At 49.0% G+C, this 22,976-nt stretch overlaps 1 protein-coding gene across 1 annotated transcript; it reads right to left on the reverse strand.

Moving 5' to 3' along the window:
- Nucleotides 1-6,311: 6,311 nt before the first annotated feature.
- On the reverse strand, nucleotides 6,312-22,348 carry CTR9 (CTR9 homolog, Paf1/RNA polymerase II complex component). The gene is made up of 25 exons (XM_069739907.1): nucleotides 22,210-22,348; nucleotides 20,701-20,799; nucleotides 19,492-19,731; nucleotides 19,214-19,331; nucleotides 19,040-19,129; nucleotides 18,242-18,390; nucleotides 17,677-17,784; nucleotides 17,334-17,441; nucleotides 17,017-17,253; nucleotides 16,564-16,653; nucleotides 16,362-16,490; nucleotides 16,085-16,268; nucleotides 15,427-15,515; nucleotides 15,159-15,344; nucleotides 14,914-15,001; nucleotides 13,966-14,114; nucleotides 13,744-13,860; nucleotides 13,150-13,295; nucleotides 12,986-13,057; nucleotides 12,772-12,907; nucleotides 12,477-12,617; nucleotides 7,828-7,994; nucleotides 7,303-7,381; nucleotides 7,032-7,147; nucleotides 6,312-6,806 (listed from the first exon to the last, which is right to left on the reverse strand). The coding sequence occupies exons 1-25, from the start codon at nucleotides 22,252-22,254 to the stop codon at nucleotides 6,413-6,415; spliced, it is 3,477 nt and encodes a 1,158-aa protein (XP_069596008.1). The 5' UTR covers nucleotides 22,255-22,348; the 3' UTR covers nucleotides 6,312-6,412.
- Nucleotides 22,349-22,976: the final 628 nt, after the last annotated feature.

Consider the following 22,976-nt stretch of genomic DNA (forward strand, 5'->3'; position numbering starts at 1 on the left):
GGAAGTGAGCGACGTTCTGTGCAACTCCACCCTTAATGAAGGGTAATCCGCCGTGCTCCCCACCTCTTCCAGTATCCGATGTGCCCCTCTCCCCCTCCTGTATACCGCCGGGAAGCTTGTAATGTCTCCGGCGTTCATTCCATGGGTGCCGCCATCTTGGATCCGGTGCGCCGCTCTGACGTCATGCAGGCACGCCCACTCCCAGCGTGCCTTGCGCGCAACGTCATCCGCCAACTCCTGGACAGTCTGTGGTGCAACGTGATGTTGGTGGATTGTGCGAGACATGATGTCCCAGATGTGTTCAATCGGATTCAGGTCTGGGGAACGGGCGGTCTAGTCCATAGCTTCAATGCCTTCATCTTGCAGGAACTGCTGACACACTCCAGCCACATGAGGTCTGGCATTGTCCTGCATTAGGAGGATTCCAGGGCCAACCGCACCAGCATATGGTCTCACAAGGGGTCTGAGGATCTCATCTCAGTACCTAATGGCACTCAGGCTAACTCTGGCGAGCACATGGAGGGCTGTGTGGCCCTCCAAAGAAATGCCCCCACACCATTACTGACCCACTGCCAAACCGGTCATGCTGAAGGATGTTGCAGGCAGCAGATCGCCCTCCACGGTGTCTCCATACTCTGTCACGTCTGTCACATGTGCTCAGTGTAAACCTGCTTTCATCTGTGAAGAGCACAGGGCGCCAGTGGCGAATTTGCCAATCCTGTTGTTCTGTGGCAAATGCCAAGCATCCTGCACGGTGTTGGGCTGTTAGCACAACACCCATCTGTGGACGTCGGGCACTCAGACCATCCTCATGGAGTCGGTTTCTAACCGTTTGTGCAGATACATGCACATTTGTGCCCTGCTGGAGGTAATTTTGTAGAGCTCTAGCAGTGCTCCTCCTTGCACAAAGGCGGAGGTAGCGGTCCTGCTGCTGTGTTGTTGCCCTCCTACGGCCCCCCTCCACGTCTCATGGTGTACTGGCCTGACTCCTGGTAGCGCCTCCAGCCTCTGGACACTACACTGACACAGCAAACCTTCTTGACAAAGCTCGCATTGATGTGCCATCCTGGATGAGCTGCACTACCTTAGCCACTTGTGTGGGTTGTAGAGTGTCTACCACGAGTGTGAAAGCACAACCAACATTCAAAAGTGACTAAAACATCAGCCAAAAAGCATTGGTACTGAGATGTGGTCTGTGGTCCCCACCTGCAGAACCACTCCTTTATTGAGTGTCTTGATAATTGCCAATAATTTCCATCTGTTGTCTATTCCATTTGCACAACAGCATGTGAAATTGATCGTCAATCAGTGTTGCTTCCTAAGTGGACAGTTTGATTTCACGGAACTTTGGTTTACTTGGAGTTATATTCTGCTGTTTAAGTGTTCCCTTTATTTTATTTTTTTTAGCAGTGTACTACAGAGCTGCACTCACTATTCTGCAGCTTCACAACTAAGATCATCCAGCATTTTCAATTGCTTCATTATTTACACGTTATTCGATCTCTCTAAATGTATCACTTTACATTTTACACTAGTCCAGTCAATGAACTACAATCCCCGTCATCCCTTATCAGCTCTCCAGAAACCTGAGAACATATACCTGAAAACAATAGAAAGTGACAAACAATATTCTCACATTATTTATTAAAGAACAACTTTTTACAGTTTTATGGAAATCAGAACATTTTTCCCTTTAAATAAAGTTTCCACAGGGATACATTGTGAACAAAAGAACATTCTAAGAAACATTTCCTCTAAGGGGTAAAAAAAAAAAACCAACAAGAAAAACAACTACATCCCACCCCCCATGGATGTGGACATTTCATTTATATATTTTTGCACTTTTTTTTTTTTTTTAGTGGGAGACTGGCGGGTTGTCAGTCCATAAAACTCAATAGGACTTGGCTCATTTACTGCTTATCCCCTCTAATTCTTCCAATACATCCTAAAGGCCAGTTATTTCCCAGCAAGGAGTCTGCAGAATCTTAAAGGAGTCAGTGGACATTCACCAGCTTCCCATGCAAAAGATTCTTAACCCTTTTACCCCCAAGGGCGGTTTGCACGTTATGGACCGGGACAATTTTTACAATTCTGACCACTGTCCCTTTATGAGGTTATAACTCTGGAACGCTTCAACGGATCCCAGTGATTCTGACACTGTTTTCTCGTGACGTATTGTACTTCAGGATAGTGGTAAAATTTCTTTGATATTACCTGCGTTTATTTGTGAAAAAACAGAAATTTGGCGAAAATTTTGAACTTTAAACTTTAAATTTTTATGCAATTAAATCACAGAGATATGTCACACAAAAAACTTAATAAGTAACATTTCCCACATGTCTACTTTACATCAGCACAATTTTGGAACCAAAATTTTTTTTTGTTAGGGAGTTATAAGGGTTAAAAGTTGACCAGCAATTTCTCATTTTTACACCATTTTTTTTTTTAGGGACCGCATCTCATTTTAAGTCATTTTGAGGGGTCTATATGATCGAAAATACCCAAGTGTGACACCATTCTAAAAGCTGCACCCCTCAAGGTGCTCAAAACCACATTCAAGAAGTTTATTATCCCTTCAGGTGTTTCACAGGAATTTAACTTTTTTTTCACAAAAAATTTACTTCAGTTCCAATTTGTTTTATTTTACCAAGGGTAACAGGAGAAAATGGACCCCAAAAGTTGTTGTACAATTTGTCCTGAGTACGCCGATACCCCATATGTGGGGGTAAACCACTGTTTGGGCGCATGACAGAGCTCGGAAGCGAAGGAGCGCCATTTGACTTTTCAATGCAAAATTGACTGGAATCGAGATGTGACGCCATGTTGCGTTTGGAGAGCCCCTGATGTGCCTAAACATTGAAACCCCCCCCCCCACAAGTGACACCATTTTGGAAAGTAGACCCCCTAAGGAACTTATCTAGAGGTGTGGTGAGCACTTTGACCCACCAAGTGCTTTACAGAAGTTTATAATGTAGAACCGTAAAAATAAAAAATCATATTTTTTCACAAGGTAAGAGAAGACATTGGACCCCAAAAGTTGTTGTACAATTTGTCCTGAGTACGCTGATACCCCATATGTGGGGGGGGAACCACCGTTTGGGTGCATAGGAGGGCTCGGAAGGGAAGGAGCGCCATTTGGAATGCAGACTTAGATGGAATGGTCTGTAGGCGTCACATTGCGTTTGCAGAGCCCCTAATGTACCTTAACAGTAGAAACCCCCCACAAGTGACCCCATATTGGAAACTAGACCCCCCAAGGAACTTATCTAGATGTGCTGTGAGAACTTTGAGCCCCCAAGTGTTTCACTACAGTTTATAACGCAGAGCCGTGAAAATAAAAAAAATTTCCCCCAAAATTTATTTTTTAGCCCCCAGTTTTGTATTTTCCCGAGGGTAAGAGTTGTTGACAATGTGTCCTGAGTACGCTGATACCCCATATGTTGGGGTAAACCCGTTTGGGCACACGGGAGAGCTCGGAAGGGAAGGAGCGCTGTTTTACTTTTTCAACGCAGAATTAGCTGGAATTGAGATCGGACGCCATGTCGTGTTTGGAGAGCCCCTGATGTGCCTAAACAGTGGAAACTCCCCAATTATAACTGAAACCCTAATCCAAACACACCCCTAACCCTAATCCCAACACTAACCCTAACCCAGACACACCCCTAACCCTATTCCCAATTGTAAATGTAATCCAAACCCTAACTTTAGCCCCAACCCTAACCCTAGCGGGAAAATAGAAATAAATACATTTTTAAAAAATTTTTAATTTTTCCCTAACTAAGGGGGTGATGAAGGGGGGTTTGATTTACTTTTATAGTGGGTTTTTTAGCGGATTTTTATGATTGGCAGCCGTCACACACTGAAAGACGCTTTTTATTGCAAAAAATATTTTTTGCGTTACCACATTTTGAGAGCTATAATTTTTCCATATTTTGGTCCACAGAGTCATGTGAGGTCTTGTTTTTTTGCGGGACGAGTTGACGATTTTATTGGTAACATTTTCGGGCACGTGACATTTTTTGATCGCTTTTTATTCCGATTTTTGTGAGGCAGAATGACCAAAAACCAGCTATTCATGAATTTCTTTTGGGGGAGGCGTTTATACCGTTCCACGTTTGGTAAAATTGATAAATCAGTTTTATTCTTGGGGTCAGTACGATTACAGCGACACCTCATTTATATCTTTTTTTATGTTTTGGCGCTTTTATACGATAAAAACTATTATATAGAAAAAATAATTATTTTTGCATCGCTTTATTCTGAGGACTATAACTTTTTTATTTTTTCGCTGATGATGCTGTATGGCGGCTCGTTTTTTGCGGGACAAGATGTTGTCAGCGGTACCATGGTTATTTATATCCGTCTTTTTGATCGCGTGTTATTCCACTTTTTGTTTGGCGGTATGATAATAAAGCGTTGTTTTTTTTGCCTTTTTTTTTTTACCGCGTTCACTGAAGGGGTTAACTAGCGGGACAGTTTTATAGGTGGGGTCGTTACGGACGTGGCGATACTAAATATGTGTACTTTTATTGTTTGTTTTTTTTCTATTTAGATAAAGAAATGTATTTATAGGAACAATATATTTTTTTTTGGGGGGGGGGGGAGGGGGAGAAATTTTTTTAAATTTTTTTTTTACACTATAACATTGCCCCGGGGGGGGGGGGGCATCATGTTATAGTGTAAGATCGCTGATCTGACACTTTGCTGTGCACTGTCATGCACAGCTCCAGAGGCTTCACAGTGCCTGCTCTGAGCAGGCGCTGTGAAGCCACCTCCCTCCCTGCAGGACCCGGATGCCGCGGCCATTTTGGATCCGGGGCCTGCAGCAAGGAAGGAGGTAAGAGACCTTCGGGGGGGCTCCGGGGGTCTCAGGGAAGCATGCAGGGAGCCCCCTCCCTGCGCGATGCTTCCCTGTACCGCCGGCACACCGCGATCGCGGTGTGCCGGGAGCGGTCCGTGACCGCTCCTGGCACATTGTGCCGGATGTCAGCTGCGATAGGCAGCTGACACGCGGCCGATCGCTATGACGTACTATCCCGTCGGTGGTCATACGGGCCCACCCCACCTCGACGGGATATTACGTCAGATGTCAGAAAGGGGTTAAAAGGGCTACTGTAGGCAAAAGCTTGAGGCGTCTACAGTCACCTTGGAAAGTTGGTTTATGGACATCAAGTCACTTTCAAGGGTTCATAGATGGATACAAGCACTTTTGCAGTTTACATTTGATTAAAATTTGCAGCTGTTCTTCAGATATTAATACTTTTCGCGACACAATTGTTGCCTAGGAGACCGACCACCCCAGCTGTAACCACTGCAATAATAATCTTTATTTTTTTTTATATAGCGCTAACATATTCCGCAGCGCTTTACAGTTTGCACACATTATCATCACTGTCCCCGATTGGGCTCACAATCTAGAATTCCTATCAGTATGTCTTTGGAATGTGGGAGGAAACCGGAGTGCCCGGAGGAAACCCACGCAAACACGGAGAGAACATACAAACTCTTTGCAGATGTTGTCCTGGGTGGGATTAGAACCCAGGACCCCAGCGCTGCAAGGCTGTAGAGTGCTAACCACTGCGCCACCATGCTGCCCATACTGCAATGAAGCAGGCTAGGAATAGGAGGTAACATTGCACTCCAGCGATCCTGGCTTTAAAAAAAAAAAAAAAAAAACGCTCACAAGCAGACAGTTTGTAATCACTGCGCATATTTTGCTAACCAGCAATGGTGGTCGGTCTCTAAGGTAACAAGCTGTAAACAAAACAACAACAACAAAAAAAAAAAGTGGTAATATCTCAAGAACAGCTGAAAAACGTAGTAAGCAGTAAATGGCAGCAGTACCATCTTATAAGAACAACCCTTTAAGAGTAAAGCTGCATTATGAATAACAGAAAATACCCATCATGAGTACCATCATATTTTATGCTCCAGTCACATTCAAAGCTGCAATCACAATTCTGTAAACATTACAGCGCCAGGATGTGAATGTACAGCAGCAGAGCACGACGCTCTATAAATGCAGTTATGGATGTGACTAGAGGAAAGGAAAGGCTAAATGTTTGCACTTAATAAGTAAAAAATGTTGTACTGTTGAGTAAGTGGAGTTGAGTTCATCTTTGCTTAAAAAAAAAAAAATGTTCTGCACTTTATTTGCGATAACCCCAAAAAGAAGTTTAACAACTCTATAAATCATCCCTCCAAAAAAACAAAAAAAAAAAAACAAAAAAAAAAAAAAAAACAGAATGATCGAAAACTGACAAAATAACAGTCACAGTTACCAAGTCAGACATAACACTGGGATTTTACAAAACGCCAAAGGTGGCGACGTTTACAGCTGAAACCTCTTTTTCCGGGGTTTAGAAAATTTGTATTTTTTAAATATTTACATTCAATATTGAAAGTTTCACATTTAGTCGCTGTCATCATCAGATCCGCGCTCGGACTTTTCGTTGTTGGATGCTTCTGGTTCGGACTCGTTTCCAGATCCTTGGACAGATCCCTCGTTGCCAGACTCTCTATCCGACTCTGGACTCCGGGAAGCGGCGCGTGACTCGTTATCCGATCCCCCGGATCTGCTGCGTTGGGGGGACTGGACCGATTCGTTGTCAGAGCCAGAATCTGTTCTCGGTCTCTTCCGTGCCCAGGTGTTGTTGTCAGATTCGTCACCTGACTGCTGGGATCTCCGGCCGCTGCCAGCGTCACTTCCAGATTTGTGTCCACCGTCAGAATCGCTGTCGGACATTATGCGTTTCTTGGAGGGTCGGGTGTCGACGTCTGAGTCGCTGTTGCTGTTTTGGACGTTTCTAAAAAAAACACAAGATTTTTTTTTTGATTGTTGAACAAAGCAATGAATGCAGATTTGCGTGTGACCTGAGCAAGGTCTGGCACTGGTTATAGGGTCTCTGCCAACTGCCCCACTCCATAGCTGAACCAGTAAATCAAGCCAGGTCACAGTCACTGATGCTGATCCCCATGACCAGCACTTTTAGGTGGAGAGTCCCTTTAAATCGGATTTAAGTTACGCTTACCCTTCGTCAGCAATTTTAAGCTTGTCCTCGTCTGAAGAGTCATCGCTGGAGGAGATCATGGCTTTGGACTTGATCTTCCCTTTCATGGAGGCCGGCGTCCTTTCCACTTTGGCTGGCTGAGGAAGGGATATAAAAAAAGTTGCGGTCAGAGCTGCCAGGACAGCGAGCAAGCTAAAGAACAAGCGGAGGGGCGCACAGCGTAACCCCAGGGGGCCGACATGTTCAATGCATGCGCTGGGAGCAGACCCAGGGTGCAGATGGTCCTATTTACCTGTTTCTTTGGTGGTCTCTTTTTGGCACGGGGACGTTGATCCTCATCGTCATCCGAGCCGTCACCAGACTTCTGCGGCCTGATGGTAAGAGAGGGGGGCAAGAAAGCTGAGTGACTAGTAATACTGCACCCCTAGGGGCTGTCACACAGATTGTTCACATGTCTGAAAGGCCAATCCGCCTGCTGAGAAGCTTCTCTTCCTCACAAACCAATGCACAGTTCAGCAGATGAGTGGGTCACCAGGTACCCAGCTTTCCCATCCTAGGTCTCATATTTCTCCGCTTAGAATTATGGAGAATTGGATTGGGAATTAATGCACGAGAAAGGTCTGTGGCTGCTAAATGTGAGGAAGACATTGCAAACATCTGCAGGAGAGACAGCAGGCGCCATATTGGTGGTCGCGCACCCAGTTTCTCCAAAGACTCACAACTAAGTAAGGGACAGATATAAAAAAGGATGGCGAGAGACCCCCGATGTTCTCCGTAATGTGCCATACAGAGGGTGGGTCTGGATTGCAGAACTCACCTCTTCCTTCGCTTTTTCTTCTTCTCTCCTTCATTCTCATCTCCTCCCTCCTGCTCGCCTCCGCTGCTGCTTCCGCCGCCCTTCCTCTTCCTCCTCTTTTTTGGAGGCAGGTCCTCATCAGAGTCATCGTTGACAAACTCCTCAAACTCCCCATTCTTTTTGGATCGCTGTAGAGAAAAAACAAACAAAAATGAAGCCAATTATGTCCGATGCTTACAAAATCCTAAAGTTCCTGAACAGCAGAGGCCGACGCTGCTCTGAGCCTTCAGCACATGTACAGCAGAGGCCGACACTGCCCAGAGCCTACAGCACATGTACAGCAGAGGCCGACACTGCCCAGAGCCTACAGCACATGTACAGCAGAGGCCGACACTGCCCAGAGCCTACAGCACATGTGCAGCAGAGGCAGACGCTGTCCAGAGCCTACAGCACATGTACAGCAGAGGCCGACACTGCCCAGAGCCTACAGCACATGTACAGCAGAGGCCGACACTGTCCAGAGCCTACAGCACATGTACAGCAGAGGCCGACACTGCCCAGAGCCTACAGCACATGTGCAGCAGAGGCCGACGCTGTCCAGAGCCTACAGCGCATGTAGAGCAGAGGCCGACACTGCCCAGAGCCTACAGCACATGTACAGCAGAGGCCGACACTGCCCAGAGCCTACAGCGCATGTAGAGCAGAGGCCGACACTGCCCAGAGCCTTCAGCACATGTACAGCAGAGGCCGACACTGCCCAGAGCCTACAGCGCATGTGCAGCAGAGGCCGACGCTGTCCAGAGCCTACAGCACATGTACAGCAGAGGCCGACACTGCCCAGAGCCTACAGCACATGTACAGCAGAGGCCGACACTGTCCAGAGCCTACAGCACATGTAGAGCAGAGGCCGACACTGCCCAGAGCCTACAGCACATGTACAGCAGAGGCCGACACTGCCCAGAGCCTACAGCGCATGTAGAGCAGAGGCCGACACTGCCCAGAGCCTTCAGCACATGTACAGCAGAGGCCGACACTGCCCAGAGCCTACAGCGCATGTGCAGCAGAGGCCGACGCTGTCCAGAGCCTACAGCACATGTACAGCAGAGGCCGACACTGCCCAGAGCCTACAGCACATGTACAGCAGAGGCCGACGCTGTCCAGAGCCTACAGCACATGTACAGCAGAGGCCGACACTGCCCAGAGCCTACAGCGCATGTACAGCAGAGGCCGACACTGTCCAGAGCCTACAGCACATGTGCAGCAGAGGCCGACGCTGTCCAGAGCCTACAGCACATGTACAGCAGAGGCCGACACTGCCCAGAGCCTACAGCGCATGTAGAGCAGAGGCCGACACTGCCCAGAGCCTACAGCACATGTACAGCAGAGGCCGACACTGCCCAGAGCCTACAGCACATGTACAGCAGAGGCCGACACTGCCCAGAGCCTACAGCACATGTACAGCAGAGGCCGACACTGCCCAGAGCCTACAGCACATGTACAGCAGAGGCCGACACTGTCCAGAGCCTACAGCACATGTACAGCAGAGGCCGACACTGCCCAGAGCCTACAGCACATGTACAGCAGAGGCCGACACTGCCCAGAGCCTACAGCACATGTACAGCAGAGGCCGACACTGCCCAGAGCCTACAGCGCATGTACAGCAGAGGCCGACACTGCCCAGAGCCTACAGCACATGTACAGCAGAGGCCGACACTGCCCAGAGCCTACAGCACATGTGCAGCAGAGGCCGACACTGCCCAGAGCCTACAGCACATGTGCAGCAGAGGCCGACGCTGTCCAGAGCCTACAGCGCATGTAGAGCAGAGGCCGACACTGCCCAGAGCCTACAGCACATGTACAGCAGAGGCCGACACTGCCCAGAGCCTACAGCACATGTGCAGCAGAGGCCGACACTGCCCAGAGCCTACAGCACATGTGCAGCAGAGGCCGACGCTGTCCAGAGCCTACAGCGCATGTACAGCAGAGGCCGACACTGCCCAGAGCCTACAGCACATGTGCAGCAGAGGCCGACACTGCCCAGAGCCTACAGCACATGTACAGCAGAGGCCGACACTGCCCAGAGCCTACAGCGCATGTAGAGCAGAGGCCGACACTGCCCAGAGCCTACAGCACATGTAGAGCAGAGGCCGACACTGCCCAGAGCCTACAGCACATGTACAGCAGAGGCCGACACTGCCCAGAGCCTACAGCACATGTACAGCAGAGGCCGACACTGCCCAGAGCCTACAGCACATGTACAGCAGAGGCCGACACTGCCCAGAGCCTACAGCACATGTACAGCAGAGGCCGACACTGCCCAGAGCCTACAGCACATGTACAGCAGAGGCCGACACTGTCCAGAGCCTACAGCACATGTACAGCAGAGGCCGACACTGTCCAGAGCCTACAGCACATGTACAGCAGAGGCCGACACTGCCCAGAGCCTTCAGCACATGTACAGCAGAGGCCGACACTGTCCAGAGCCTACAGCACATGTACAGCAGAGGCCGACACTGCCCAGAGCCTTCAGCACATGTACAGCAGAGGCCGACACTGTCCAGAGCCTACAGCACATGTACAGCAGAGGCCGACACTGCCCAGAGCCTACAGCACATGTACAGCAGAGGCCGACACTGCCCAGAGCCTACAGCACATGTACAGCAGAGGCCGACACTGCCCAGAGCCTACAGCACATGTACAGCAGAGGCCGACACTGCCCAGAGCCTACAGCACATGTACAGCAGAGGCCGACACTGCCCAGAGCCTACAGCACATGTACAGCAGAGGCCGACACTGCCCAGAGCCTACAGCGCATGTAGAGCAGAGGCCGACACTGCCCAGAGCCTACAGCACATGTACAGCAGAGGCCGACACTGCCCAGAGCCTACAGCACATGTACAGCAGAGGCCGACACTGCCCAGAGCCTACAGCACATGTAGAGCAGAGGCCGACACTGCCCAGAGCCTACAGCACATGTACAGCAGAGGCCGACACTGCCCAGAGCCTACAGCACATGTACAGCAGAGGCCGACACTGCCCAGAGCCTACAGCGCATGTAGAGCAGAGGCCGACACTGCCCAGAGCCTACAGCACATGTACAGCAGAGGCCGACACTGCCCAGAGCCTTCAGCACATGTACAGCAGAGGCCGACGCTGCCCAGAGCCTACAGCGCATGTACAGCAGAGGCCGACACTGTCCAGAGCCTACAGCACATGTGCAGCAGAGGCCGACGCTGTCCAGAGCCTACAGCGCATGTAGAGCAGAGGCCGACACTGCCCAGAGCCTACAGCACATGTACAGCAGAGGCCGACACTGCCCAGAGCCTTCAGCACATGTACAGCAGAGGCCGACACTGTCCAGAGCCTACAGCACATGTACAGCAGAGGCCGACACTGCCCAGAGCCTACAGCACATGTACAGCAGAGGCCGACACTGTCCAGAGCCTACAGCGCATGTAGAGCAGAGGCCGACACTGCCCAGAGCCTACAGCACATGTACAGCAGAGGCCGACACTGCCCAGAGCCTACAGCACATGTACAGCAGAGGCCGACACTGCCCAGAGCCTACAGCACATGTACAGCAGAGGCCGACACTGCCCAGAGCCTACAGCACATGTACAGCAGAGGCCGACACTGTCCAGAGCCTACAGCACATGTACAGCAGAGGCCGACACTGCCCAGAGCCTACAGCACATGTACAGCAGAGGCCGACACTGCCCAGAGCCTACAGCACATGTACAGCAGAGGCCGACACTGCCCAGAGCCTACAGCACATGTACAGCAGAGGCCGACACTGCCCAGAGCCTACAGCACATGTGCAGCAGAGGCCGACGCTGTCCAGAGCCTACAGCGCATGTAGAGCAGAGGCCGACACTGCCCAGAGCCTACAGCACATGTGCAGCAGAGGCCGACACTGCCCAGAGCCTACAGCGCATGTAGAGCAGAGGCCGACACTGCCCAGAGCCTACAGCACATGTGCAGCAGAGGCCGACGCTGTCCAGAGCCTACAGCGCATGTAGAGCAGAGGCCGACGCTGTCCAGAGCCTACAGCGCATGTAGAGCAGAGGCCGACACTGTCCAGAGCCTTCAGCACATGTACAGCAGAGGCCGACACTGCCCAGAGCCTTCAGCACATGTACAGCAGAGGCCGACACTGCCCAGAGCCTACAGCACATGTACAGCAGAGGCCGACACTGCCCAGAGCCTACAGCACATGTGCAGCAGAGGCCGACGCTGTCCAGAGCCTACAGCGCATGTAGAGCAGAGGCCGACACTGCCCAGAGCCTACAGCACATGTGCAGCAGAGGCCGACACTGCCCAGAGCCTACAGCGCATGTAGAGCAGAGGCCGTCACTGCCCAGAGCCTACAGCACATGTACAGCAGAGGCCGACACTGCCCAGAGCCTACAGCACATGTACAGCAGAGGCCGACACTGCCCAGAGCCTACAGCACATGTACAGCAGAGGCCGACACTGCCCAGAGCCTACAGCACATGTACAGCAGAGGCCGACACTGCCCAGAGCCTACAGCACATGTACAGCAGAGGCCGACACTGCCCAGAGCCTACAGCACATGTACAGCAGAGGCCAATGCTGCACATAAGTTACATACAAGAGGCCCGGCATCAGGTGCTATCCAGGCACGCATGACGTCACCATACAAGACTCACCCGGCCGCCACCTCGCTTCTTCTCTTTTGGAGTCTCCATCTCTCCAGTGAACTGCAGGATGTTCTTGGTCTTCTCCACATATTGCGCCCTTTGCTCCAAGAGTTTCTTCTGCTCCTCGATCTCTTTGAGACGTTTCTCTTCCTGAAAGTTTATAAAAAAAAAATAAGCTATGGATCAAGGAATGGGCGGTAACTTACCAACACAACAAGCCTACCATTCACCGACACCCGCATCCCTCTGTCTCCCACCAGCTCCCCTCTTAGTGGTTATCCTCTGGGAGGCCAAGGACACCAACCTGTTCCTTCAGCAGCTTCTGCCGCAGAACCTCCTTCTCCTGCTCTTGCTTGGCTCTCAGCTCCTTCTCTTCCTCATCCTGCTTGCGAGCCCGAGCCACGTGATACTGAGCCTGACTCAGAAGATCGGAGCATTGCCTACAATGTGGACAACGTGTTAGAGTGCGGCAACAGTCCACATCCATGAGTTGTGTTCCCCATCCCTGCAGCATATACCTGGCCTCAGACGCTGCGAGCGCCAAATCAAACCTCATCTTGTCACCAACTTTACTCAAGTAATTGAAATATCTGCAGAAGAAACATCAGAAGGTCAGATTTCACAGGCGCCAAATGGCCAATATGGACGTGGCCCTCATACGCAGATCCCACGCTCCTCTCACCGGTGGGCGAGTTCCAGCTCTTTGACAGCGTTCAGTACTTCCTTCAGGTTGCTCTTCTCGTCTTTCAGCACGGATGTCGCCAGCCTCTGCAGCACCAGGGCCACATTAAACATGAGGACGGTGTCATTAGGGGCCACGTGACGAGCCTGAAGGGTCAGAGGAGAACAGAACAGGTCGAGAATCAAGATAAGTAGCTTGCTTCATTTCCTTCTAGATATACTTGCTGTCAGTGTATGGCATATTTTTTCTTTCTATTCAGAGGCAGAGAACCCATCCTGACATCAACCTGCACCTGATAAAGGCCGAATTCAGAAACACAAACTGGGTACAAACCAAGGCTCCTGGGCCAACCATGGGTCTCCTGACCCAGAATCGGCAGCAACGTAGACATATGTGACCCGGAGTCCAGGTCAGGAGACCTGTAAACTACAGTCCGGACTCAGATGTCTGAATTCAACCTTAGTTAGGAACGATCAGGACGGGTCCACTGAGAACACAAAGCAATGACCGTTTTCGGTCAGTGAATAGAAACTGATGAAGGGGAAAGTAAGGAAGGAAATGAAAATCATCACACAGGACATATCGGGCACTCACCTTCAGCAGAATCTGCTTACACTCCTGCAGTTTCCCGCATTTGAACAAGGCTCGGGCCAAGTAGAGCAGGACCTCCGTGTTCTGGTGCTTGTAGAACTTGCGCAGACAGTTTTCATACTACAGAGGGAATAAACAAAAAGTCAACTCCGAGCTCCGGCTCATTCATTGGAAGCGGCCCAGATAACAATGAGGCAGGAAAGAAAACCCGGAGACACTGCCTACCATCTGCACGGCGCTGATGTACTGCTTCTGCTCCACGTAGATATGGGCCAAGTTCAGCCAGACGTCACTGATCTCGGCGGTGGCTTCTCTGACCTGGGCGAATACATCACGGGCTTCTCGCACGTATCCTTTGTGTGCCAACACGGCCCCTTACATAAAAAAAAAAGGAAATATGTGACCTCCTTATCAATGAAGCTTGTGTCCGCCATTGACCTACAGTCTACAGTTTAGATGCAGAATTAAATCGCCAGATCGGCAATTAAAACCACTAATTTACACTGACACTCCACCAGCAGAATAGTGAGTGCAGCTCTGGGGTATAATACAGGATGTAACTCAGGATCAGTAATGTATGTACACAGTGACTGCACCAGCAGAATAGTGAGTGCTGCTCTAGGGTATAATACAGGATATAACTGAGGATCAGTAATGTAATGTATGTACACAGCGACTGCACCAGCAGAATAGTGAGTGCAGCTCTGGGGTATAATACAGGATGTAACTCAGGATCAGTAATGTAATGTATGTACACAGTGACTGCACCAGCAGAATAGTGAGTGCAGCTCTGGAGTATAATACAGGATGTAACTCAGGATCAGTAATGTAATGTATGTACACAGTGACTGCTCCAGCAGAATAGTGAGTGCAGCTCTGGAGTATAATACAGGATGTAACTCAGGATCAGTAATGTAATGTATGTACACAGTGACTGCACCAGCAGAATAGTGAGTGCAGCTCTGGAGTATAATATAGGATGTAACTCGGGATCAGTAATGTAATGTATGTACACAGTGACTGCACCAGCAGAATAGTGAGTGCAGCTCTGGAGTATAATATAGGATGTAACTCGGGATCAGCTATGTATGTACACAGCAACATCTGGGAACAAAGGGATAACATCTGATTAGCTCAGTCTCCTGTATTAGGCACAATAACCTCGGTACATACCTATGCCGTTTGCTGCATACAGATTCTTGGAGTCATTTCTCAGCACCTGTTTGTAGATCGCCAGAGCACGATCCTGGTGACGCTTTTCCTGTGGGGACAGAATAACCCATCATCTTTGCTAATAAAGACAATATGCAGCTTCATATGTGGAGGGAGGGGGGGTGTTTGTACTGCAAATTGATAGGCTGAAAATCCAAGCCATTTGCCCAAAACAATGCTATGGTGGGGCCAAATGACGCACTTACCTTTTCACGATCTCGGGTGGGTTGGTGCAGCGTCTGTAGCCACACATTGCCCAGTGCCAACATAGAATAGGTGTCATTCTGGGTGGATGGTTGCTTCAAAATCCTTTCAAACTTCTTTTGTCCGGGTCCCCATTCCTGTTTGGCCAAGTGCAAGTTTCCAATCAAGGACCAAGCGTCGGGGTGATCCTGAAAGCAGCAATAGAGACCGGTTTACCACAAGGCCCGAGCCTTGACCACAGAGACTTGGCAGGTGGTCACTGGACTCTACCTGGTTAATCTGAAGAGCTTCTTTAAACCAATCTGAAGCCTCGTAGAAGTTTCCTCTATCTCTGGCCATGGCTCCAAGACGCAAGTAACCTGAACAATGAAGAAGACGAGCAAAACTGTAACCTCTCGGTGCCACACCACTTGGCGATAAGTCAAAGAGGCGAGAGGATGGCAGAGGTCAGCTGTATATGATGCAATGGCTGAAAGCAAAGAAAGCTTCAACCAAAACCAATTAACCCATTAAATGCCCGAGTCAACATCTAATCTGAGAAGGGGCTCCTTGTGTGCAGTACCTTTATTACGAGGTGCTGATGTGATACAATGGCACCCTACAGCTCCCTGTTATGTTTCTACTAGTGATGAGCGAGCGTGCTGGGACAAGGTGTTATCGGAGCATGCTCCGGTGCTGAGTGACTTCGCTATGGTCAAAAAATATGTTTTGAGTCCCTGCGGCTGCATGTCTCGCAGATGCGAGAAAAAACAAACAAACAGGTAATCCCTGCATGTGTTGCGGCCGAACAGCCCCGAACGAGCACGCCCATGTCACTCGGTTAGCACCCAAGCACTCGGATAATGCCTTATCCCAGCACGTTTGCTCATCACTAGTTTCTACTCCTATTAGAAAAGAAAAGGTGAGATCACAGCGATCGGGAACTTACAGTCCACATAGTTGGGATGTTCCCGCAGGATGTTCTTGTACAACTTCTCCGATTCGTGAAACTCGCACAGCGCCTCGTACAATCTCGCCAGGTTATAGTTGGTGGTAACGGAAATGGCGCTGTAGTAATGTTCGTCGTGTTCGGCTTCTGCTTTGGCGCGATCCAGGGAAACCAAGAAGTATTTCTGTAAACCCATAAACATAAAATGTAACTCCGTTTTCCACTGGAATGATTTTATGTACACCTGAAAATGTTTGCGTAAATTTTGCGTTAATACCTTTGCTTCTCCAAGGTTGCCCAGACGGTAGTGAAGGGCTCCCACATTATTCAGGATCTCTGGAGGAACATCCGCCTGCACCTTCTCCTGTAGGATTCGGGTGGCTGTGCCGTAGGCAGACAGGGCATTCTGCCAGAGAAGATGGTGTGAGACGTACAGACTATGTACCTCTCCCTCTTCCTAGAAGGGCAGGAATCCTTACCAGGATGTCAGTCTGCTCCAAGATCTGAGCGAGCTCAATCCATGCCTCCACGTCATCCGGGTACTGCTCGGTGACCTTCTTCAGGTGACTCTAGAGAGAAGCAGTGACCGATGAGCTAAGAGGATGTGGATGGTATAGGGGACCCTTATAGAAGCCAGAATGGAGGGGTGCCGTGTACGAGGGTTACACTATCTATCTATTATATATATATATATATATATATATATATATATATATATATATATATATATATATATATATATATATACACCGCTATCAATTTTAGACCACTGCAGGATGAACAATAGCTTGTGCGCCAGCAATATGACATACTGGATACTTTTCTCCCCCGACATCAGAGACCCCCATACACAGACCATCGGCTGACAGTGTAATGTGTATGGTTGCCTGACCACCTGCAGCGTCTCGGTCTAGGACTTGCTGCATACTCACCTTTGCAATGTCCCTCTTCTCCTGGTCCTCGGAGGCGGCGTACAGTGACCCCAGGATCTTCATGGTCTCGTAGTTGTTGGGATAGGCCTTTAGCACCTTTTCGAAGCACTGAGCTGCGTTCTCCTTATCGCCTCGGTAAATATACATCTGTCCCAGTCCGAAAAACGGAAGCACAAACGAGGCAGCGGCAAACTGTGTGGCCTGATAGTAGTACTGAAACGCCTGATCGTAATCCTCCTGAGACAGAGATACCCCGAGTGAGGGACGGCACAAGCCTGATGAACACCCCCCCACAGCCATCACAGCTGCCCCCATACCTGCACGTGGAAGGAGCGGGCCAGCTGGTAGCAGCTCTCTGCCTGCATGGCCTCTACTTCAGTGTTGTGAAACGCGTGGAGAGCCAGGTGCTGAACTTTGCTGTAATCCTGAAGGAGAATTAACCAACGCAAACCATGAAAATACGGCACCACACGAGTCGCGCTCGCAAACACTTCTCAATGTCCGGACACCCCCCTCCCTGCATTGGAGGTACGTGAAGAGTTAGGGATATTTTATATCACTTGTGCCACTGAATAACACGACTGTCAGCCTCCTCCCCAGCTGGTAGAAGGAAAGAAAAGATTTTGTGTCTTTTCACTAAACATTACAAATAATTCTCACCTTCTTGAAGAAAAAATGATTGGCCAAGTGATTGAGCACCATAGGGTTGCTGGGGTCAATGGTGTACGCTTTCGACAGCAGCTGGACGCCATTTTTTATGGAATCGGCCTGTGGAAAATAAACATGATTTTCTTTAAATTAATGTTGATACAGATTAGGAGAGTATATGTTAAAAAAAATAAAATAAATAAATAAAAAAACGTGAATTTAGATCCCACCCAGAAAATGGATTTCGTGCTATCGATTAATTTTAGTGATAGCAGTGGGAGGTGAACGCTCACCAACAGCACAACGTGCTCAGAAGTGAAAAAAATAAAATCAATAATCAGCACCAGGGAATAACGGTATTAATAGACAATTAATAATATGAAAATGCAATTACAGAAAACGCGCATAGACGGCTCTCGGATTCTATGGACATTCATGGAGCGTCGCCAATTATACGCTCCGAAATTGGACTTAATATGAGGCTCTATCTTTATGGCAGCCGTCCCCCGGTGACACATTGGACAACTTTAGTTAAGATTTAGTCTTATTAGTTAATAAGACACTTCGGGTCGCTCACCTCCTTGTTGTTAAGCTCCAGAACTGCCAACCCGACCAGGGCACCCACACATTTGGGGTTCAGGTCCAGCGCCCGTCCAAAGGCCAAGCGAGCTTTATCCATCTTGTTGAGTTTTACAAAACAGTGTCCCATTCCTAACCTCACGCCGGCTGTGGAAACACAAGATTCAGACGCACTTCTAAGAAATATCAAAACTTAGGACACTGTTCCCCCATCTGCAGCGAAGTCTCTTAGTGCCCGTAGTGGGGGAGGGTGTACTGTAAGGTTCAGCTCTGAGTTATCTACCTCTGACATTTTTTCCCCTTAAATGCATGTATATGAGGCAAAAAAATAATTTTTGCAATTGGGTTTCATTGTAAAATATTGCACCATTTGGCTGTTACAGGCTGTTTGTTTTTTTCTGCATTCAACTTTGATGTTGTCTGTGGTCATAAATGAGCTGAGAGGAGCTCAAAAAGTGACAGATACAAACATTCCCATTACGGTGAGACGGAGCTCACTGACAGATCCTCTGCTAACTCATACTGCAGCCAGCAATGGTCAATGCAACACCGAGGCTATAGAAGGCAAGTGGTGCAACATTTTTAATGAAACCCAATTATAAAAAATTCTTTTTAAGCAGAAATGCATGCATTTAAGAAAAATAAGTCCCCTAAAAAGCAGGGCAAGCACTTTAACAGCAAACTAAGCTCAGTGATGCACCATCACTCATTGCTCTCAATGTGGCTCTGACATTGGCCAAACTACAAAAACAAGGTGATACCCTGAACACAAACTATAGGACCCCGGTGGTCTTACCAGGGCAGCCGGGGTTGGTCCGCAGAGCCTTCTTATAGTAGGCCAGGGCTCCTCTGTAGTCCTTCTTGTTAAAGGAGATGCAAGCCTTTCCTGCAAAATTCATTAAAAAAAAAAAAGTGTGGAAAAAAAATACTCACGAGTAAAACGAACATTGCCGCCATCTGTTAACCTTACCGAGCAAAGCGGGAATGTTATTCGGAGACTGGTTGAGAACGAAGTGAAACTGGGCATCCGCCTGGTCCATCTTGTCTCCCTCCAGCAGGCAGAAGCAGGCTCTGCCCAGCAAGTGGTTCTGGAAAATACACACAATGAAGGATCGCGAGCCGAGCTATCCGCCAACACTAAAACAGCGAAGACTATGGTCCATTCCAGCAAATACATCATGGCCCAACTACAAATCCCAGCATGCCCTGAAGCTGCAGGACCCCAGGTTCTGGACACGCTGCACTCACCTGGTCGTACATGATGATCTTGTCGGCCATCGTGTACAGCAGGGTGGCTTGGGTGATGAGCTCCTTCTTGCTGTCTTTATTCTTCTCTTTCCGGGCCTGCTGGACATAGTAGGCTGCCAGTGTATCCAGACAGGTCATCTGATCTTTCTCATGGTCCCGGTAGTCTAGGTTGCCATCTATTCGTGCCGCCTCCAGCAGCTTCACAAAGTCTTCTGTCTTTCCCTGCTTGTAATACTCCAGCTGGAGAGAAGGACGACATGTCAGTGATAAGATGAATATGCGTCGTATCGCAAGAAAAAGGATTCTCTCTGGACAGGACTAATACAGAACGGACAAAATCTCTTCACACATCCCAAAAGGGCCAAGGAGGGGGGGAAAGGTAACATGGATGACTGGTCGGGAACATCCCTGTACTCATACATGAGGTATATATATATTATATAATATAAATCTATCTCTCTCTATATCTCTATATCTATATCTATATCTATCTATCTATCTCTATATATCTATCTATATCTATATATCTATCTACCACTAGGGGGCGCTCCAACAAGGTATGGAAATGGCAGTGGTTTCAGGGATTCACCTTCACGTGTGACGTACAAATGGCACCAGATCTAGATTTCATTTTCCAGTTGTCCGCCACAGCTCACATTATTTTATTTTTTTGCAAATAACTGACACCCGGCACTGTATCGTGCGTCTGAATATTTGTGACCAGTGGGAAGGATTTGTAACAGCTCATGATACAGGCTGATGGGTTGGTGGCCATTGTTTTTTCCCTACGACACCAAACAGGTTTAAAGGGACGTATTCTGGCCACTATAAAGTCACAGTGATCACTACTGATTTTTCAGCTAATAATAATCTTTATTTATATAGCGCCAACATATTCCGCAGCGCTTTACAGCTTAACAGTTTCAAACACAACAGTCATAAGTAACAAGGTTAGAAATACAATAATTAAAGCGAAATAAGACGACCCTGCTCGTGAGAGCTTACAATCTACAATCAGCTGTTGTGGAACTACAACTCCCAGCACATAAGGGCATGCTAATAGTTTTACAGTGTGCACTTTCCTGATGAATAATTGAACAGGCGGTGCCGTAACGGGGGGGGGCCAGGTTATTGCTTCGGCCCACAGTGCTGCCATATAGAAACCGAAAACCCTGGGTGTCACCAGTGCTGGCAGCGTTGGATACTCACCGCCAAGGCGATCCATATGTGCAGCTGGGTGTGCTCCTGCTTCAGGATACTGATCACCTCATCCCCCTCCGGTAACTGATCGAAGTCAAGCTCGATGACCTGCAGGGAGGAAAGAACGTAAAACAGCCATTTACATACAGGTGAGACACAAGGACGGGAGGCTTGTGGGATCGGTCAGAGCGAGGGGAGGACATGCCGCCGCCGTCATCATCATCAGCGCTGCATGTCCATTTCCCAGCGGGTATTGTTCTGCGGCATTTCGATGCTGCCACTGGTTTACACTGCAGATCTTGTGCCCACAAATCCAGATGGAAAATAAATCAACATTCACATGTGAACGAAGCCTATAAATGATCTCCAGCTGCGCCCCCTGAACAGAGCAGATCAGCAATGAAGGGACACAGACCTCACCTGTGCCCCCTCATTTCAGTAACGGGTGGGATTCTTACCAGTCAAAACTTCCTCTGACAAAGGTATTGGGCCCAGGTATTGGAATGAGAAATCAAAGGGGTTGACCAATCCTTTATTAATGGCTGCAGGATGCTGCACAAACCACCTCCCAGGCCTGTACCGTTCCTCTGATCTTAGCGACGTCCCCCCCGCCGGTCTCCAGACATAATATCACGTGACCGGTGCAGCTGATCAGTGACCGCTGATTGTCTGCAGCCTTTACCTTGATGTCAGCGTGGAGGAAACCTTATTCTTCCAGTCGCTATTGATTGGCTGCTGTCCGAGGTAGGATCAGAGGAAAGATACAGTTGTCTTATGCTGCACCCCGGGGTCGTCCACTAGCATTACACAATACGAATCACCCCACTGCTCCTCCATAGTGCTGAAAGCATTCCCTGACCGCCTCGTAGCTTCCTCTTCCAGCGAGGCGTCAGGTGGCCACTGATTGGCTGCAGCGGTGATACTCCACCTGAGCTGGAAGGGATCACTATGAGACTGCTTCTTCCAGCTCAGACCAAAGTGACTAATGAATGGTCGCCCTCCAGAACAGGAAGCAAGGGGTCCGGTAAGGGTTCTGGGAGGAGAGTGTTTTTTTTCTTTTAAGCACCCCCATGGACCCAATATTTAAATATTTAAAAAGTGGACAACCCCTTTAAGATTACTATAGGAAACGTTGCATGTGACTTCTGTAATGTTCACACACCGCAGATTTGCTGTGGATTTTACCGTCTGGATTTTGCAGCCATCGTATTAGAGGTCGTAACGTGGGGGAGATTATTACTAAATGGCATCTACAGGCTCAAAAAAAAACCTTGCATCAACCGACCGGCGGGGAGGACCTCACCCTATACGGGGGGGGGGGGGTTCAACTTTTCAATCCATCAGGTGAAATTGACGGGAAATCCAGCATCACACATACAGGAGCGGGCAATAGGTGCTGGCTGCAGGATGTGCAGGGTTAATTCCTGGGGTTTGGAGGGGGGGGGGGGGCGCAGCACTCGGGCAGGTGAGAAGTTTAGCCTTGGGGTGAGCCGCTCCCCTCCATACTCCCGTCCTCACCTCGTCAGTGTCCCGGAGAGGGATCTCGATGGAGCCGCGGGACATCGTTGCCGCTTCCTCAGTTCCCACCGTCCAACCTGCGACCTAGATCAACCGAACAGACTGCTGTGACATCAGAGTCACATGACCCGGAAGGGGCGGAGGCTGTTCCCATTTTCCGCACACAACCATTGGGTACGGTGGCCCGGCGGGGTCAATCTAAGGCTGCCCGGAAATACCCGATTGCGTCATTTCCGGCCTTTACTTATGACGTTTGAAGTGTCGCCTGTAAGGGGTGAGTCGCCATTTTATTGGTTATATAGCAATGAATTATTATTTGAGGTATATATTTAGTATTATTATACTGATCAGAATGTGAATGACCTTCACTTGTTTCACTAACAACAGGTAGAGAATCCGGACCCGTGCAGGTAGTTAGTGTTATCCAGTATAATCATTCATTTCCTATGGAGGATTTGTTGCATACCTCCCAACTTTTGAAGCTGGGAAAGAGGGACAAAGTTAGCGGCACGCAACGCGCGCCGCGGCAAATTTTAGGCCACGCCTCTGACCACACCCATTCACTAGTCACACTCATATCCACGTCTCAACCACACCCATTTAGCACTGCTGATCACACTGTTCATAAAGAATAATTATAAACAAAAAAATATGGCCACACAGTGCTCCATACTGTATAATGGCCACACAGTGCTCCATACTGTATAATGGCCACACAGTGCTCCATACTGTATAATGGCCACACAGTGCTCCATACTGTATAACGG

Source organism: Ranitomeya imitator, chromosome 9 (assembly GCF_032444005.1).
Source record: "Ranitomeya imitator isolate aRanImi1 chromosome 9, aRanImi1.pri, whole genome shotgun sequence".
Lineage (NCBI taxonomy): Eukaryota > Metazoa > Chordata > Amphibia > Anura > Dendrobatidae > Ranitomeya > Ranitomeya imitator.

Bases quoted from the DNA above. Each gene is read 5' to 3' on its own strand.
- CTR9 (XM_069739907.1), bottom strand. From the start codon at position 22,254: ATGTCCCGCGGCTCCATCGAGATCCCTCTCCGGGACACTGACGAG. The intron at 12,908-12,985 runs GTATATGCTGCA...TCCACATTGTAG, and splicing joins CTCGCAGCGTCTGAGGCCAG to GCAATGCTCCGATCTTCTGA. The intron at 7,382-7,827 runs GTGAGTTCTGCA...TCTTACCATCAG, and splicing joins AAGAAAAAGCGAAGGAAGAG to GCCGCAGAAGTCTGGTGACG.